At 44.8% G+C, this 18212-nt stretch overlaps 1 protein-coding gene across 3 annotated transcripts in view; it reads right to left on the minus strand.

The window, feature by feature from the left end:
* Positions 1-18212, minus strand: part of LOC126335105 (ubiquitin carboxyl-terminal hydrolase 31) — a 347357-nt gene that overhangs the window by 29198 nt on the left and 299947 nt on the right. For all 3 annotated transcript variants that reach the window (XR_007564816.1, XM_049998042.1, XM_049998043.1), the window contains exon 8: positions 14406-14546. Coding sequence is in view for 2 of the 3 variants with exons in the window: in XM_049998042.1 (XP_049853999.1) it covers positions 14406-14546 (141 nt within the window). In the remaining variant the exon portion in view is untranslated. The remainder of the gene's footprint in view (positions 1-14405; positions 14547-18212) is intronic.

The following is an 18212-nucleotide window of genomic DNA, read 5'->3' on the forward strand; positions in this document are numbered from 1 at the left end:
ACACACACACACACACACACACACACACACACACACACACACGGACGTGATGACATACCCCTTGTGATCAGCGGATTTAGAGCCATCAATGTAAAAACCAACAGTATCCTGGGAACGTACAGTACAAGAATGTGGGATGAAATTTAGGAAAGTAAGAATGAGGTGATCATCACAACAAGACTGAAGGAGAGAAGTACAACTGGAATAACAGTTGGTGGGGAACAATTAAGGAGAGTGGAGAGTTTCAAGTACCTAGGAAGCCTGATACAGGAAGATGAAAAAAACGACAGAGAAATAAACGAGTGGGGGAGAAAAGCAGAAGCATTTCAGAAGTGTGTCAGATACCTGATATGGAGCAAGGATGTACCCTAAATTAGTAAAATGGTTATATACCAGTTATTACATCCTGATCCTGACATATGCATCCAAAACTTGGGTTATGAAAGGAAGAGAGAAAAGCAAAGTACACATTAGCGAGGTGAAATTCTTGAGGAACAGCACTGGAGTGACAAAGATAGACAGGTTAAGAAATGAGGGGATCAGAGACTTAATGAAGGTGGAATCATTACAAGAGGTGATAGAGAAATCAAGGCTGAGATGGTATGGGCATGTTAAGTGAATGGAGGAGAAGAGATACCCAGGATGATACGCAAAATGAAACTGGAAGGAGGAAGACCGAGAGAGAGATGGCTGAAGGGAGTGGTGGAATGCGTCCAGAAGAAAGGAGAAGGCTGGACCAAGGTGAAGACGGAGAGATAGTGGCACGACAGAAGACGATGGAGAGGCCTATGTTCCAAACAGACCCGGCCACAGGGTAGAAACTGTCCAAGATGATGATGATCTTGAAACTCCCGTTAGAGCAGGTGAATCGAACAGAGCGATGGAGGCTTTCAGCCCCTGAAAGACAACTATCTGTATCTGGGGCCCAGCACCTAACCAAAGGGAGAGGGGTGGGGCAGTGGTCAGAAGAGAAGGTGGTGAGGAGAGATGGAAACTGCGGCAGAGAGAAGCAACGCAGAACCCAGTGGGTAAACTCAGCCAAGGGTGGGCAGTGGGTGGGTGATGCCCCTAAGCCATGAAAAGAACAGAACAGGAGGAGTGAGGAGGAGTGAGGAGGAGAAAAGTGAATAGTGATGGCACAGGGAACCAGGATTGGTTTTGTTTTGTTTTGCTTCAGGGCATGAAAAACAACTGGGGTCATATGTGCCCAAGTCAAAACTATAGCACATGAAGGCAGAGAGGAGTTAAAAAACAACTAAACGTCAGTCTCAATTGACATAATAGAAGAGAGCTAAAAACAGGCATGTGGGAGGAGGGGGGGGGGGGGGGGGGGGGAAGACACACCATAAAGAAACGGAGGTCCAAAACTAAACATGAAATGGCCTTCACTATATTGCTTTGGGGGATAAAAAGTAAAACGTGGTTGACAGCCTGTATGTTATTTGCTAAAATGGCCCAAGCAGGAAAGTAAATGGTTAAAAAATGGGCAGTCCATCAGGAAGTGGTGGGCAGGTAAAACTTGGGCACAATGTGTATGAAGTGACAGCAGCTAAAGAGTCAGTGCCCAATATGTAGCCTACTTAAAATGACCTCCCCTTAGCGGGAGGTCCTAGAGGTGGTCATCCAAATCACAGAGAGGCTTAATAAGTCGGAACTTATTCCCATGAAGCAAAGACCATTGGCGATGCCAAAGGGACACCACCTCCTGATAGACGGCAACACAGAGATCATCGGATGGAACAGAGGAATTCTCGGACTAAGGTACGAGGACTGCGGCCTTGGCAGGCTGACATGATCAGGAACCCACAGAAACATCACACTTGGTCCACCAAGAGTGAGCAAGTGACATCTTTCCTGAACCCACTGTACTAAGGGATGAGCGGTGTATAGCACAAACAGACTGTGAAGAGCGCTGAGTGAGTCTGAGCAGAGGACACAATCAAAAAGGCTGTGTCACCAAATGTACTCTGTGGCCTGATACAGTGCGAAGAGCTCAGCTGTAAATACTGAGCAGTGTGCCGGAAGCCAATATCGAAAGAGACGGGTGCCAATGACGAAGGGACACCCACCCCCATGGTCAGTCCGAGAGCCATCAGTGTATACAAAGGTACTATCGCGAAGATCCATGTGAAAGTTGTGAACCTGAAGGCAATAGACCGAGGCTAGAGTACTGTCCATAGGAAGTGAATGAAGACCAAGGTTAACATGGGCCGCTTCACGAACCCACGGTGGTACCGTAGCCAAGTGCCGAAAGCAGACTCCAGGAAGTAACAGATGAGGGACGCACCCCATACTGGCGATCAAAGTAATCATCAGGAAAGTAGGCATAGGTTAGGTGGCCACGCATGGAAGAGAAACGGCATGCATACCTGCTGAGAACAAAGTCACGGCAGTAGGACAGTGGTAGTTCAACAGCTGCAGCATACAGACTCAACTGTGCTAGTGAAAAAGGCACCCATTGCCAAATGGATGCCACGATGGTGGATAGTGCTGAGACAGCGTAAGAGGGATGGACGTGCACATACATAAACGAAGCACCCTAGTAGAGTTTCGAACAGACAAGGGACCGGTACAAATGGAAGACTGTGGTTCGATCAGCACCCCAGGGAGTACCATTGAGGACAGCAGGCTGCCAGGTAAGACACATGGAAGGACCAAGACAGTTTCCTATCAAGCATGAGCCCCAATAATTTCGTAGTTTCAATGAGTAGAAGCACAACAGGCCCAATATGTAAAGATGATTGGATAAACCAATTGTGTTGCCAGAAATTCAGACAGACAGTTTTGTCAGTGGAAAAGCGAAAGCCACTGTCGATGTACCAAGAATAAAGACGATCAAGACATCACGGAAGACACTGCTCATTCAGACAGGTCCATGGAGAACTGCAATATATGGCAAAAAGGGAGCCGGAGATGCCCAGCGGGAGACAGGCAATTGTAGGGTTAATGGCAATAACAAAGAGGACAACGTTCAGGATGGAACCCTGAAGCACACCATTTTGCTGGATAAAAGTGTCCCACACGGCAGAACCCACACGCACATTGAAAACTCGGTCTTTTAAAAATGCCTGAAGGAAACAGGGAAGGCGGCCACAGAAGCCCCATGAGAGAAACAATTAAAATCGCTCAAAAGAGGAAAGGCCGCTGGTCCTGATGGGATACCAGTTCGATTTTACACAGAGTACGCGAAGGAACTTGCCCCCCTTCTTGCAGCGGTGTACCGTAGGTCTCTAGAAGAGCGAAGCGTTCCAAAGGATTGGAAAAGGGCACAGGTCATCCCCGTTCTCAAGAAGGGACGTCGAACAGATGTGCAGAACTATAGACCTATATCTCTAACGTCGATCAGTTGTAGAATTTTGGAACACGTATTATGTTCGAGTATAATGTCTTTTCTGGAGACTAGAAATCTACTCTGTAGGAATCAGCATGGGTTTCGAAAAAGACGATCGTGTGAAACCCAGCTCGCGCTATTCGTCCACGAGACTCAGAGGGCCTTAGACACGGGTTCACAGGTAGATGCCGTGTTTCTTGACTTCCGCAAGGCGTTTCACACAGTTCCCCATAGTCGTTTAATGAACAAAGTAAGAGCATACGGACTATCAGATTAATTGTGTGATTGGATTGAGGAGTTCCTAGATAACAGAACGCAGCACGTCATTCTCAATGGAGAGAAGTCTTCCGAAGTAAAAGTGATTTCAGGTGTGCCGCAGGGGAGTGTCATAGGACCGTTGCTATTCACAATATACATAAATGACCTGGTGGATGACATCGGAAGTTCACTGAGGCTTTTTGCAGATGATGCTGTGGTGTATCGAGAGGTTGCAACAATGGAAAATTGTACTGAAATGCAGGAGGATCTGCAGCGAATTGACGCATGGTGCACGGAATGGCAATTGAATCTCAATGTAGCGAAGTGTAATGTGATGCGAATGCATAGAAAGATAGGTCCCTTATCATTTAGCTACAAAATAGCAGGTCAGCAACTGGAAGCAGTTAATTCCATAAATTATCTGGGAGTACGCATTACGAGTGATTTAAAATGGAATGATCATATAAAGTTGATCGTCGGTAAAGCAGATGCCAGACTGAGATTCATTGGAAGAATCCTAAGGAAATGCAATCCGACAACAAAGGAAGTAGGTTACAGTACGCTTGTTCGCCCAATGCTTGAATACTGCTCAGCAGTGTGGGATCCGCACCAGGTAGGGTTGATAGAAGAGATAGAGAAGATCCAACGGAGAGCAGCGCGCTTCGTTACAGGATCATTTAGTAATTGCGAAAGCGTTACGGAGATGATAGATAAACTCCAGTGGAAGACTCTGCAGGAGAGACGCTCAGTAGCTCGGTACGGGCTTTTGTTGAAGTTTCGAGAACATACCTTCACCGAAGAGTCAAGCAGTATATTGCTCCCTCCTACGTATATCTCGCGAAGAGACCATGAGGATAAAATCAGAGAGATTAGAGCCCACACAGAAGCATACCGACAATTCTTCTTTCCACGTACAATACGAGACTGGAATAGAAGGGAGAACCGATAGAGGTACTCAGGGTACCCTCCGCCACACACCGTCAGGTGGCTTGCGGAGTACGGATGTAGATGTAGATGTAGATGTAAAGAATACGGAGGATATCAGCTCTCTATCTTGTCATAGGCCTTCTCCAAATCAAAAAACATGGCCACAGTCAGCGATTTCCGCAGAAAACCATTCATGACATTGGTGGACAAAGTAATGAAATGGTCAATTGCAGAATGCTGCGCTCTAAATCCACATTGTGCACTCGTCAGTAAATTGTGAGACTCAAGCCACCATACCAGCCGGGCATGAATCATACGTTCATCACCTTGCAAATGCAGCTGGTAAGACAGATGGGGCAGTAGCTAGAAGGAAGGTTTTTGTCCTTACCGGGCTTAGGTATGGGTATGATGGTGGCTTCACGCCGGTGTCCAGGAAATGTGCCCTCTGCCCAGATGCAATTGTATGTGTTAAGCAGAAAGTGCTTGCCCACAAGAGAAAGGTGCTGCAACGTCTGAATGTGGATGGCATCTGGCGCTGCGGTGGAGGATCGGGATCAACTGAGAGCATGATCTAGCTCTCTCATAGTAAAGGCAGCATTGTACCACTCACAATTCAGAGAAGAGAAGGGTATCGCCCGAGCCTCCTCCGCTCATGTCCGATGGAGGAAGGCAGGGCGATAGTGGGAAGAGCTCAAAACTTCCGCAAAATGGTGGCCCAAGGTGTTGAAGATAGCAACAGAGTCCACGAGGACAACGTCTGCTACTGTCAGGTCAGAAATTGGGGAATGGATCTTGGTCCCTAGAGCTGTCAGAGGTTGGCCCACACGACAGAGGAAGGGATGCACTGTTAAAAGAACTAGTGAATGAAGTCCAGCTAGCTTTTTGCTGTCTCTAAGAACGAACGACACTTTTCACACATCCGTTTATAATGAATGCAGTTTGCCATCATAGGATGATGGTTAAAAATGCGGAAAGCATGTCTCCGTGCATGAAATGCATCGCGGCATGCCTCAGTCCACCAAAGGACTGGGACACGACCTGGTAAAGTGGAAGTGCAAGGAATGGAACTTTCTGCAGCAGTAAGGATAAAGTTTGTGAGATATTCTACCTGGTCGTCAAAACTGGGGAAATCTTGTTCTTTGAAGGTCATCAGGGAGGAGTAAAGCTGTCAGTCAGCCTTAGTAAGCTGTCATTTGGGCGTGCACATGGATGGGCTAGGAGTCAGAAAATGGATAGCACATGAGAAATTGTAGGTGTCAGAAAGAACGGAAACACTTGAGACGATGGGCAAGCTGGGCAGTGCAGAAGGATAGGTAGATAGGTCCAAATGACAATAGGTGTGCGAAGAGTCGAAAAGGAAATTGGGTGCCCCAGTGTTAAGGCAGAAGAGGTTAAGTTGGTTAAGGTCAGTCAAGAGGGCACCTCTCTGACAGGTCCTGGGAGAACCCCAAAAAGGATGATGTGCATTAAAATTACCAAGTAGCATAAATGGGGGAGGTAGCTGCCCAATAACCTGAAGTAAGTATGCCCTGGTGACATCGAATGTCAGAGGGACATAAATGGTACAGAGGGAAAAAGTCTGGTGGGGAAGGAAAAGGTGAACTGCAACAGCTTGAAGATGGGTAGTCAGGGAGATGGGTTGACTATGAATGTCATCCCGTATGAGCAGCATGATGCTCCCATGAGATGGAGTGCCAACCTCAGGGGTAAGGTAAAAACGAATCAGTAGAAAATGTGAAAGCTCAAAGTGGGTCATGAGGGCACAATTTCGTTTTCTGAAGGCAGTTGCGATGCTAAAAGTAGGCGTAAATCCTCTTTGTGGGACTGAAGGCTGCAAGCATTCCTTTGGAGGAGAGTCATGGTGAGGAAGAGATGCAGGGGTGTCCCCTCGGTGGCTGCCGAGTGACATTGAAGAGTCGCTACTACACAGAAGCAGGAGAATCCTGCTCCATGGGGTCCACAGAATCATCAGCTTGCTTGTGCAATCAGTATGTGGAGTCCAACGCTGAAAAACGGTTGGTTGGTGATGCGCACTGGCGACATGGAGGCCAGCCGGGCTGAAGTATCATGTGGCGACACCACTGAAGAGGTCTTTGAGTTGGTGAAGGAAAAGATTTGCCTTTGGTGGACTTCTTCAAGCCTTTGCAGTTAGAGGAAGAACCCAGTGGTGTTTGGCTGGAGGAACTCTTCATGGAAGTATTCCTCCTGTCCTTTCCAGCCTACCACTTATGTACCTGTGAGGTGAGAGTTTGACGGATTGTTGGATTGCTGGACGGGAGGATGGCACGATGCTACATTGACACTGAGCGATTTCAGAACCTCACAAGTGAACTGGAGGTTGCACGTCTGCATGGCCATGTCCTTCATGGAGCGAGGGGTAGCAAGAACAGTACTGTAGGTGCCAGATGGAAGAATGCAGGGTTTGTGAATAGCCAGTAACTTGTGAGCTACTGGGTAAGGCACTGTTTCCTTTATCCAGCTCTCTAACAGCCTACTCATCAGATACACGGGACAATCCCGAGAGGAAGTGGCATGGTTGCAGTTTTTGCAGTGTGAAGAAGGAGGTGGACAATCACCCTTGTGCGCATCCCTACCACAGGTGACACATTTGGCTGTTTGTCGACAAGACGTTCTAGAGTGGTTGAAATGATGCTGGTAGCACCGCATCGGGTTCTGAATATACGGCCGGACTGTGATAATTTAATAGCCTGCTTTGATCTTGGATAGAAGTACCACTCTATCAAAGGTGAGAAAAAGAGTGTAGATGGGCACTAAGGAGGAATGTACCTTTTTCATTACACGATGGATGGAAGCGACATCCTGATCAGAGATGTAAGACTGGATTTCGGCCTCTGTTTAACTGTCTAGCAGCGTGGTGCAAATTATGCCAAGGGAAGAATTTGGAGTTCTAAGGGCCTCAACACGAACAGGGTAGCCATGGTGAAGCCTTGTTGTGCTTGAGAATCAGAAGTAGTCTCCAAAAGCAAAGTGCCATTCCGTAAACGAGAGCAAGATTTCAGAGGGCTGACAGTTGCATTAACACCTTTCTGAATAATAAACAGATTTACTGTGATGAAAGACTGACCGTCTTCAGTATGTGGCACCATGAGGAACTGTGGTGCAGCGAGAAGGGTCTTTGAATCATTAGCCTCATTGTATTTACGTTTCGTAGACATTGATTGGGAAGACGATTGACTCATTCCATGACTGCCAGCATCTCCAATGATGTGCTCCTTCCAACTGGGGGCCCCCTTCACAAGGGGGTGCACTTGCCTCAGGTGATTGTTTACACCTCCTGAACACCAGACAGAGGGACCAATCGGCAATTTGGGAAGGTTGCAGCTCAAGCAGTCACCCATCCCTCGGCCTGGCCCATACCAGGGGGTACGCGCAAACCCTACCTGTCGACCCGGTGCTGGGAATTATGCATTACCCAGTCACCTGTTACATGTCAGACTCATGGGCCAGCCTTCAGGAGCACACAGGGAGGAAGAAGAAAAAGAGGAACTTCAAACACCGAAGTGGAGGAACGGGAGGAGAAGGGAAACAAAGAAAGGAAAAGGGAGCGAAAAATAAAAGTGAGGCTGTTCTTACGTCAGCAACAGACAACGCAGAACATTCCCAATAACATTCCAGACACGTTCCCCAAGTGAGGGGGGAAAAAGGATAGCAAGAGGATAGACATGCAGCACAGAAGTGAAAAAAATGCTGCAAAGGCCGGGGCTCCTGTGGTAGTCAAGCACAAACCCACCAACGAGTGGCAAGCCCCCTGGGGGGAGGGAACAGGAGCTGGGACTGTTGGACCAAAAGTGGAGGGATCCCAGCATCAACCAGAAGATCATTGACATGACTAGTGCGAAAGGCACCAGTGGTTAAACAGATACCATGAGAGTGAACCAGGTTCAAGGCAGCATTGTGAAACGGGCAGCTGACCGATAAACTTGACAACCATACTTCAGATGGGATAGAAGTAACTCCCAATAAAGGCCGAGATGAATCTACTGATCTGGACCCCAAGAAGTGTGGGCAAGGAAGTGAAGAAAATTGATTTTATAAAACAGCAAACTGAGTTTAAGAAAACAGCCATCCTTCAAAGTAAACTTGTTTTCAAAAAGAAGAAACAAGAAATGTAACTGGGGGATCGTGGTCAGAGATTGGGCATCAAGGTAGAGCTTCTGATTAGGATGAACTGCAGTAAGGCAATGAAAATGCACCAACAACAACTTATGGGGGGAGAACTGAAAACCATGTGAGAGCATCCACATGGAAGTGCGCTAGATGACAACCTGGTGCTGTCACTCTGCAAAGGCCAAGTGGGAGCTATCCCAAATAAATCATCTACATACAGAGAAGAAGTGATCAAAGGTCTGGCAGGAGGTGTAAGTCCATTTATAGCAATGAGAAAAGTAAGGACACTGAATATGTAGCCCATTGGAATGCCACTCTCCTGGGTCTGCGGAGAGCTGAGAACACTGCCAATCTTAACTCTGAATGACTGGTGGGACAGGAGCTGTTAGGCTCCACTCATGGAGCATAAGCAGAATGTGATGACCAAGCTGTGTCGTAGGCCTTACAAAGATCGAAGAAAACTGTGATACGATGGTGGTGCTGAGAAAAGGACTGCCAAAATGAGATTTCCAATCGAAGCAGGTGATTGATCAGAGTTCATTCCTCCCAAAAGCCGCATTGGTGAAGGGAGAAAAGATCCCAAGGTTCGAGGACCCTACTGAGGTTACGAGCCACCATACATTCAAATAATTTACAGGTGTCATTGATAACACTGGTTGGCTGTAACTAGCCGAGGATGATGGGTCCTTGCCTGTCTCTCGAGGGGAAATGTCTTGGAGCCAAGTACAGTACAAACACCTGGAGGAAATACTGTCATCATGGAGGGTTGAAGAGTTGAAGCAAATGGTTATGGATTAAATCAGGGCCGAAGGCTGAATTGAGGGCAGAAGAGAGGATCAGAAAAAGTCCTCATTTAGTAAAAGGTTCACTGTAGGATTCCTCCTCACAAGAGGTGAAACTTATATGGGAAGCTGCAGTTCACTGTTTCTGGAGGAGGAAGGCGGCTGGATAGGAGACTGACGGGTAATGCAGTTGCAAAATGGGTTGTGAAGTGTTCTGTGAGAACCGATTGATCTGTGCAAAGGCCACCTGGAAAGGCAAGGCCTGAAATGGAGGACTGCCACTCACAACCTCTGAGGGTGCAGTGTAGTCCACACATATGGTGAAGAGACAGAAGAACCTAGGGGGGAGTTAAAGTGTTTCCAACACACCTGTTTGCTCTGTTTGATTAAGTAAAGGATTTTGGCGTGAAGATGTTTAAAGGTGATACAACCAGTGGATGACGTATTCTGCTTAGGATGCTGCAAGAAACAACAACAACCATGAATGGTGGTGGCAATGGGTGAGCTCCAACAGAACAGAATGCCAGTGATGCAAATTATTTTATTGGACATATCACAAATGACTTCATCAATACAACCTGACAAAGGTAGTGTAAACAAGACTTGGAAGACAGATAGAGGCCAAACAGCATGATTGAAAGCCCAGCACATTAACTTCGCCATCGGGCAGGGTGGGGGGAAGTGAACCAGAGAATCAACAGGAAGTCAGGAATAGGTCATCAAGTGTAAGGAAGGAAGAGGGGGAAGGGAAGTGAGTGAAAGATCAATAGCAGAAGAGTGCCATAGATGGCACTAAAACGAGTAGGGGAAACTGGTCAATGAGGAGCCCCTGTTAGATGAAACTTATGTGCCTGTGCCACAAAGGGTGAAGAATATTAAAATCCCTAAATAAGAGGGGTGAAGGGAGGAGTTGCTGAAGAAGAGCAGTGGGTGTAGATGGCCTGTCAGGAGTGAGATAGAGAGTGAAAACTATGACTGCAGAGTCAAAGTGGACACGGACGGCAACTGCTTCCAATGTGGTACGAAGGGGGATCCACGATATAACAACATCCATATGGACCAACATGTGAATGCCACCCAAAGTCCTCAAAGGGCGGACAGAAAACATGGAACCCACGAGGAGCTGAGAGTGAGCATCAGTAAAATGAGATTTCTGGGGAATTACACAAGCTGCCAAGTAAAAGGAAATGAGGGACTGCAGCTTCGGGGAGTGATGGTAGTATCCATTACAGTACCTCTGAATATGCACAGAATGGGGATCCAAATGCGTGGCAAATGGGCTGGAGCCTGTCATGCTGCCAAGTCACTACCCACTAAAAATGAGGACAGGGTGACATCCATACAGACGTCAGGCTCAGAGCACAGGCCCCCAAGAGCACTGGAGGGGGCCCTTTCCTGGGACTTCTGTTTCTTCGTCTTTCATAGTTTGAGGGGGCAGGGAATTGAGGGAGTACAAGATTCACAACACAGAGAGCAGGAGGACTGTGGGTCCCACTGATGAGTTGTGGCAGCAGGGGGGAGGGGAATGGGACTGGGGTGAGGAAAGGGGGAGGGGGAGGAGGAGGAAGAAGGGATGTAACAGAGGTAAAGTTAAATGTCATAGGCACACACAGTGAAGATGGTCATATTTCTGATGAGCCACAGTGTAGGAGAAACAATCAAGTGACTTAAACACTTTTATCTCCTTTTCTTTCTTATAAACCGAGCAGTCCGATGAGTGTGGAGAGTGACAGTCATTACAGTTAACAAATACGGACGATGGAACAAAGGGGCTCCATCATGCAGTGGGTGTCCCAATTCACTGCACGGAGGGCCCTCCGGACAGCAAGAAGACTTATGCCTAAAATGTAAGCACCGAAAATACATCATGGGTGGCGGACGTACAGCTTCAAATCACCCAAGTAAACCATAACCTTGACCTCCTCTGGTAATGTGTCTCCCTGAAATGGCAAAAAGACCCTAGTATTGATGAGATTGACCTTTGGACCATTTTTGAACATTCCAAACAAAATGAATGCTGGTCCAGAGTTCCTCGTCAGTATGGAGGATGAGATCCCAATGAAAAATGACTCTGAACCTTATTCAAAGACAGATGAGGAGTAATGAACACTGGGATGTCACCAAAATGTTCACAAGCATGAAGAGCTGCAGTTTAAGCGGCAAAAGTAGTTTTGAACAACAATGAACCGAACTGCATCTTACTGAGAGACTACACTTCGCCAAACTTGTCTTCAACAAATTTCACAAAAAGTAATGGCGTGGTGGGGTGAAAGTCCTAATACAGACCAAGTAGTGCAGGGAGTGTTTCACCTCAAGCTGGTGAGCCTGGCCTCCTCCCAGGATGTAGCCAGGGAAGGGAAGGCTGCAGGGTCATAAGAAGCATCATTAACTGATCCATTGCCAAAAGAATAGATAGCTGTAGAAGATCGGCCAGTTTTTTGGAGCTTAACATAATTCATATGCAAAGCATCAGTCCTGATACCATCCACTGCAATCAATGAATATCGCTGTGGGTGTCATCCAGTTACAGCAAAAGCCACCTGGTATGGCAGCCACTGCTGGGAGTTCGAATGCTCCAGAATGACGAGCAACCACTCCTAGGCATACATGGGGAGGCAACAGCTTAGGTATTAGAAATGTGATCCCTGTGTTACCAGGGAGCTCAGCCAGCTGGGTACATAACACCTCCACCACAAGGACTGGCTACACATGCTGGTGACCTAGCAGAGTGGGAGAGGGGGAATGGTGCTCTACGGTGGGGACGGAAGGGAAGAATGAAAGGGGGGGGGGGAGGGGGAGGAGAGGAATCCACACCGCAGCTGCTAGGTAGGCAGTTCTTCCCAAAATGGCTCGCACTACAGAGAGAAAATTTAGAAGTGAAGGTCAAGCCCCAAAGGAGGATCAAAAATGCCAAAAAAGGAAAGGTGAAAAAGAAAAGGCAAAGGAACAAAAACTGGGAGGAATACAAGAAACCAGGTGGACATCCAGGTCAATAAGTTAGAACATCAAGTGAGGAGAAAGAGGGGCAGAAGGAAAGGAAAGAGGACAGGGAGGGAGGGGCAAGGGGAAGCAAATGCAGCCCAGGAAGGAAGAATGGGCAGCAGTATCTCAGGGTCCCTTGTGCCCCACACATGAACTCGTGGAAGAACCATGAGCCGCTGGGGGGGTTCAGAGTTTAGGATGTGAGAAATGATGCCATCAGTTTACCTCAGGGCATTCCTAAAGCATGCGACTTGCCTTTAGAGTTTATGAAAAGGTGAGTGATACAACCAGTTTCTAAATCAGTGCCCCCCTCCCTCCCGCCCCAGTGCTCTCAGTTCCATGGGAGGCCCAGGCCGAGTAGTGTGTGTAAAGATGCAACCTTCTGCTGCTGTAGATTGCCATGGCTCCCCACAGAGCTTCTGGACTGCTAACAAAGCACCATACTGTGTACACAGCCCAGCATCCTGGCCGTGGCTTATGCGTCGCACAAAACACTCATGGGTGCACTTTCTGTGACCTTTCCATCTGTAGCATAGCCTAAGGCCTAGTTTAGGTTGAAAGGGGAGTGTCTGGTTGTGAGCTGGTGAAGCAGTATCTCAAAGTCTTCACTTGATCCCTGCCCTATCAGAGCTCATCATGCTCCATGGATGATAGCACAACTACACTTACGGATGGATTATCAACAATGACCCGTCCTCCTTCTAGGACTTTGATGAGGTAAATACTTGGTTTTGTTGTGAATTTTGGTTTAGGACTGTGGTCGCACACTGGGCACGAATCACTGACAGGTATTTCATGTCTAATCAGTACTTGTTCAGAATTGTGTGTATATGAATTTAACCAAAAAATTGTAGCTGTGATATTCAAACATATGGCAATGAATTTTTATGACATATCTTAAGGTTATATATTATTTAAGTTATAAATACATGTTTATGAGATTTGTACCCTGTTGTGTAAATGAACAACACATGAGGAGAGCTGTAACTCAGTGAGATATGACACTAACTGTGTTGTTTATGTGCTTATCTCACCTATTGCTAAATGCTCTAGTATTGTGAGTGGCTGTCTTTCCTCATACCAGTTCTTGTGTTCAGCCCAAGATTTTCCATGACCATACCAACAATTAAAAGACTTGACTGTGATACAATTTTAAAATTTACTTTCAACTATATTGCCCCTTTCGGGAAAACATTATGTTTGAAATGAGGATATATTGTGGTTTTCTCTCTCTCTCTCTCTCTCTCTCTCTCTCTCTCTCTCTCTCTTATATATAATATATATATATATATAAAATTTTCAATGTCAGTAACTGTTATGCCAAAAGTTAAGAAACTCGCTGCTTCTTACAAAATATAAAAAATTATAACTGAGGAAGAATACTTTAAACCAAATCTTTTTTTATTATGTTACAGATACCAATATATATTGTGAATAAAATAGAAAGAAATTTCCACATGGGAAAAATATATTAAAAACAAAGATTCCAAGACTTACCAAGCGGGAAAGTGCCGGTAGACAGGCACAATAAAATAAAATAACATAACACACAAACACACACACAAAATTTCGAGCTTTCACAACCGGCGGTTGCTTCTTCAGGAAAGAGGGAAGGAGAAGGAAAGATGAAAGGATGTGGGTTTTAAGGGAGAGGGTAAGGAGTCATTCCAATCCCGGGAGCGGAAAGACTTACCTTAGGGGGAAAAAAGGATAGGTATATACTCGCGCACACACACACACACACACACATATGTATGGATGGATCACACACACACATATGTATGGATGGATTTGTGTGTGTGTGTGTGTGTGTGTGTGTGTGTGTGTGTGTGTGTGTGTGTGTGTTATTTTATTTTATTGTGCCTGTCTAACGTTTCCCGCTTGGTAAGTCTTGGAATCTTTGTTTTTAATATATTATATTTTGTGAAATATTTTTAATTAGTTTGATAACTACCAGTGTGCATACAGTTACAATATTATTAGTAAACACTACATACCTGTCTGAAACGTTTTAGGTGTATCACAAGAATATCTGGCAGAGACCACAGACCCAACTTCTTGACTACCTCTTGCTTACGATTACAGTATGGGCAATGCCAGGCATCTTCAGCACTCAGCACTTCTGCTCGTGTGTACAACTGTATAAAAATAAATAGCAATGTCAAAATAACACCACTCAGGATAACAGTTAAAAAGATAAAACTTCTGATAAATATGGACCAAAATTCAATGAAACAGGGACAGGTCAGATTGAAAGTGTTGGTAAGTACCTTGGCAAGAACTTCACAGGAGAATGGACACGGAAAAGCTGCAGCTGGACAATTGACTCACATAGATAAAAAAAATTACGAAGTGTCTCTCCAGGAATGTCAAATTAATCCACTACAACACCATTGTCAAACTGGAATACCTCTACACTAGTAAATGCCTCATGACAACATGTAGTCTGGAAGAGCTAAAGGTCTGGGAAAGGAAAATTATAGGTGCAGTTTGAACTGAAGGCGGATGGAAACAATGAAGCAACAAAGAAGTCATACAGAACACGGAAAGAATTTTGAAGACTATGTCTAAGAGGCAGCTAACAGTTCATGGACACATGTAAAGAATGAATGAAAACACATAACCAAACAAATATTCAACTTTCTACACAAGGAAAAGATACATGCTGCAACAGGGATTAAGAAAGTGAGAAAAGGTTAAGACAGGTCTGACATCACATAGTCCCAAATGTTGGAAGCAAATACATTTACAAGCAAAATGCAGAATTTAGAAGAGGTTAAATCTGAAAAAGGACCTAAGAGATGTGGACGAACTTTAAGAAAAGTGCAAGGAAAGCAAGCCAGTGAAAAGATGATGTAGAACAGGAAGCATATGAAATTCCAGACAGAGGAATGTGACCATAAGAGGTCAGGTGGCATGTAATAATAAATAAATAATACATACATACTTACATATACTTAAAAACATTTTAAGGAAGTTAGTATTTTATGTATGCTTGCACAGTCGTCTCATTTATTGTTTCACCATTTGGAAAGAGTAACACACTTACTAATTTAAAGATATAAACACTGGCATCTGCTAACAATAGCAAACATAAACAACACATTTTTAATCAGGGCCATGGGAAACAATTATTCACCTTTCACACAGTTGTCTGGTAAGTGCGTATTTTGTGGAGTCAAGTGCAAGAATCAGCACACGTATTTTGAGTTGTAAGGCAATCAGCACTACCTATGAACACCAGAATATAATACACCAGGAACAGGTTCAAATTTCAGTAAACAAATATCAGGGTTATGCTTCATGGTAAACACTAGTGGCTGCCTGCTGCAGCAACATATTGACGAAAGGCAGGTAAAATGGCTAGCACTGAGAGGGGGCTCATATATGTTTTCCACGATTATGACCACATTTGACGAATTAGAAGAAAATTAAGACTTTTTAGTGATCCTGATATCTCTGACCAGGATCCTGAGTATATTCTCAATGACTCAGAAGTACATAAATTTGCAAATCTTCATGAACATATTGGTACGTGCATGTACATCCCATTATGCTCCTGTAGTGCATTAAACACAAGGTTGTCACTGAACGGCTGTTGTTGAAGGCTTGATGGTGTGTATACGCATATCTCTTCATCTATATTCACTCGAGTGAAAATAATAGTAGTAATAATAATAATAATAATAATAATAATAATAATAATAATAATAATAACAATGATGATGATGATGATGATGATGATGACAACAATAGTAACAATAATAATAATATTTGTTAGCAATCAGATAATCTGCATAGGATTTCTTCAGGGCCTTAATATTAAGCTATCTGTCACTGTCTCAGATACCTATCTGAAGGAGCAGAAGACAGATGAAGAGATCTTCTCAGAAGAGGATGACATGTACCTCACGAAGGAAGTTTAAGCAGAAGTGGTGTAAAGCAGGTGAATAGTATGAATCTTGTTCTGGAGTAACTGGAGACAAAAAGGATGCAGGATCTAAATGCCACTGTACTATTAAACCTTTTGAGAAAGTAATGTGAGGCAAACGTTCAAAACATTCTGGGAAAAAAATGTCCAGAACGCATCTGGCTCTCAACCTAAAGAACATATGCACATGGAAGGTGACTTGTGACACACATCATCTTTATTCATCAGCAAGACACTTCATCCTGACATCTGACGCAAAGTAAGTTTTATGAAATGTGGGAGGCAAAATTCCAGTTCTTTGTCTGCAATTAAAATACAACATACCCAGGCCCTTTGAAAAGAAGAAAATTGCCTGTGACGAGAGTGATGACAAACTGATTACTTTCAAGGAACAAGCTAAATAGTTAATTCTTCCAGTAAATCTGAGTAAGCGTTACCTGACGATTATCTATCATTATGTTTTGTTGTTAGCATATGTTATTTGGGTAACTGTAATGCCACTGGAGGTGTGGCCTGTGTGCCCGATCGATACAGAGAGCAGTAAGTCAGACAAATGTGTGGTTCCTGAAGAGGGGCAGCAGCCTTTTCAGTAGTTGCAGGGCAACAGCCTGGATGATCAGCTGATCTGGCCTTGTAACATCAACAAGAATGGCCTTCCTGTGCTGTTACTATGAACTGCTGAAAGCAAGGGGATACTACAGTCATAATTTTTGCGAAGGGCATACAGCTCTATTGTATGATTAAATGATGATCTTCTCAGGTAAAATAATCTCCCATTTAGATCTCCAGGTGGGGACTACTCACAAGGATGTCACTTTTAGGGGAAACAAAACTGGCATCATACGGACTGCAGCGTGGAATGTCAGCTTCCTTGTTTGGGCAGGAAGGTTAGAAAATTTAAAAAGGAAACTGGACAAGTTAAAGTTAAATACAGTGGGAGCTAGTGAAGTTCAGTGGCACGAGTAACAAGACTTATGGTGAGGTGAATACAGGGTAGGGTTATCAATACAAAATCAAATAGGGTAATGCAGGAGTAGGTTTAATAATGAATTTAAAAAATAGGAACACAAAGAAGCTACTATGAACAGCATGTTGAACACATTATTGTAGCCAGGACAGACACAACTCCACACCGACCATAGTATAGGGTGTACATAACGTGCAGGAAAACTTTCAATTATTTATTGCACAAGAACCAAACACTATACAGATATCATACACATGTCATTTTGAAGAGAAAGACTAAAAGTTTTTTTTTTATTTCACATATACTGCCACAGTGTACTTTGGTAATTTGCTGATAGTCAGCACTAGTCGCAAACATGGTGAGTTCACATGCGAAGCGAGCTTTCTGTGTGTTGGAGTTGGACAAAAACAAGTGTGTTACACCTGTGCAACGGATGTTTAGAACCAAGTACAGTAAGAAGCCACCAACAAGGAAGGTCATTTACCACTGGCACAACAAATTCATTACGACAGGTTGCTTGTGCCTGGCAAAGAGAATTGGACATCCCGTGTGAGTGAAGTGAATGTGGAGCGCATACAAGAGACATTCATAAGGAGTCTAAAGAAATTGGTGTGTTGTGCACCTCGTGAACTTGAAATGGCTCCAATGAAAGTGGGAAAAGTCCTGCAACATTTCCACTGTGAAGTTCATGGGAACCTGAACATGAAGCTGCCGCATCGATGAATTGGCTGTGCTACAGAAGGGGACAGCTGTTACATGAAATGGCCTCCCAGACCACCAGATCTCACTCCGTATGACTTTTTTTCTGTGGAGACACATTGAAGATCTGGTGTATGTAGCACCTCTACCACGTGATGTAGCTGAGCTCCGGCAGAGAACACAGGAAGCGACTGCCACAGTCGACGA

This window comes from Schistocerca gregaria, chromosome 2 (assembly GCF_023897955.1).
Source record: "Schistocerca gregaria isolate iqSchGreg1 chromosome 2, iqSchGreg1.2, whole genome shotgun sequence".
Taxonomy (NCBI): Eukaryota; Metazoa; Arthropoda; class Insecta; order Orthoptera; family Acrididae; genus Schistocerca; species Schistocerca gregaria.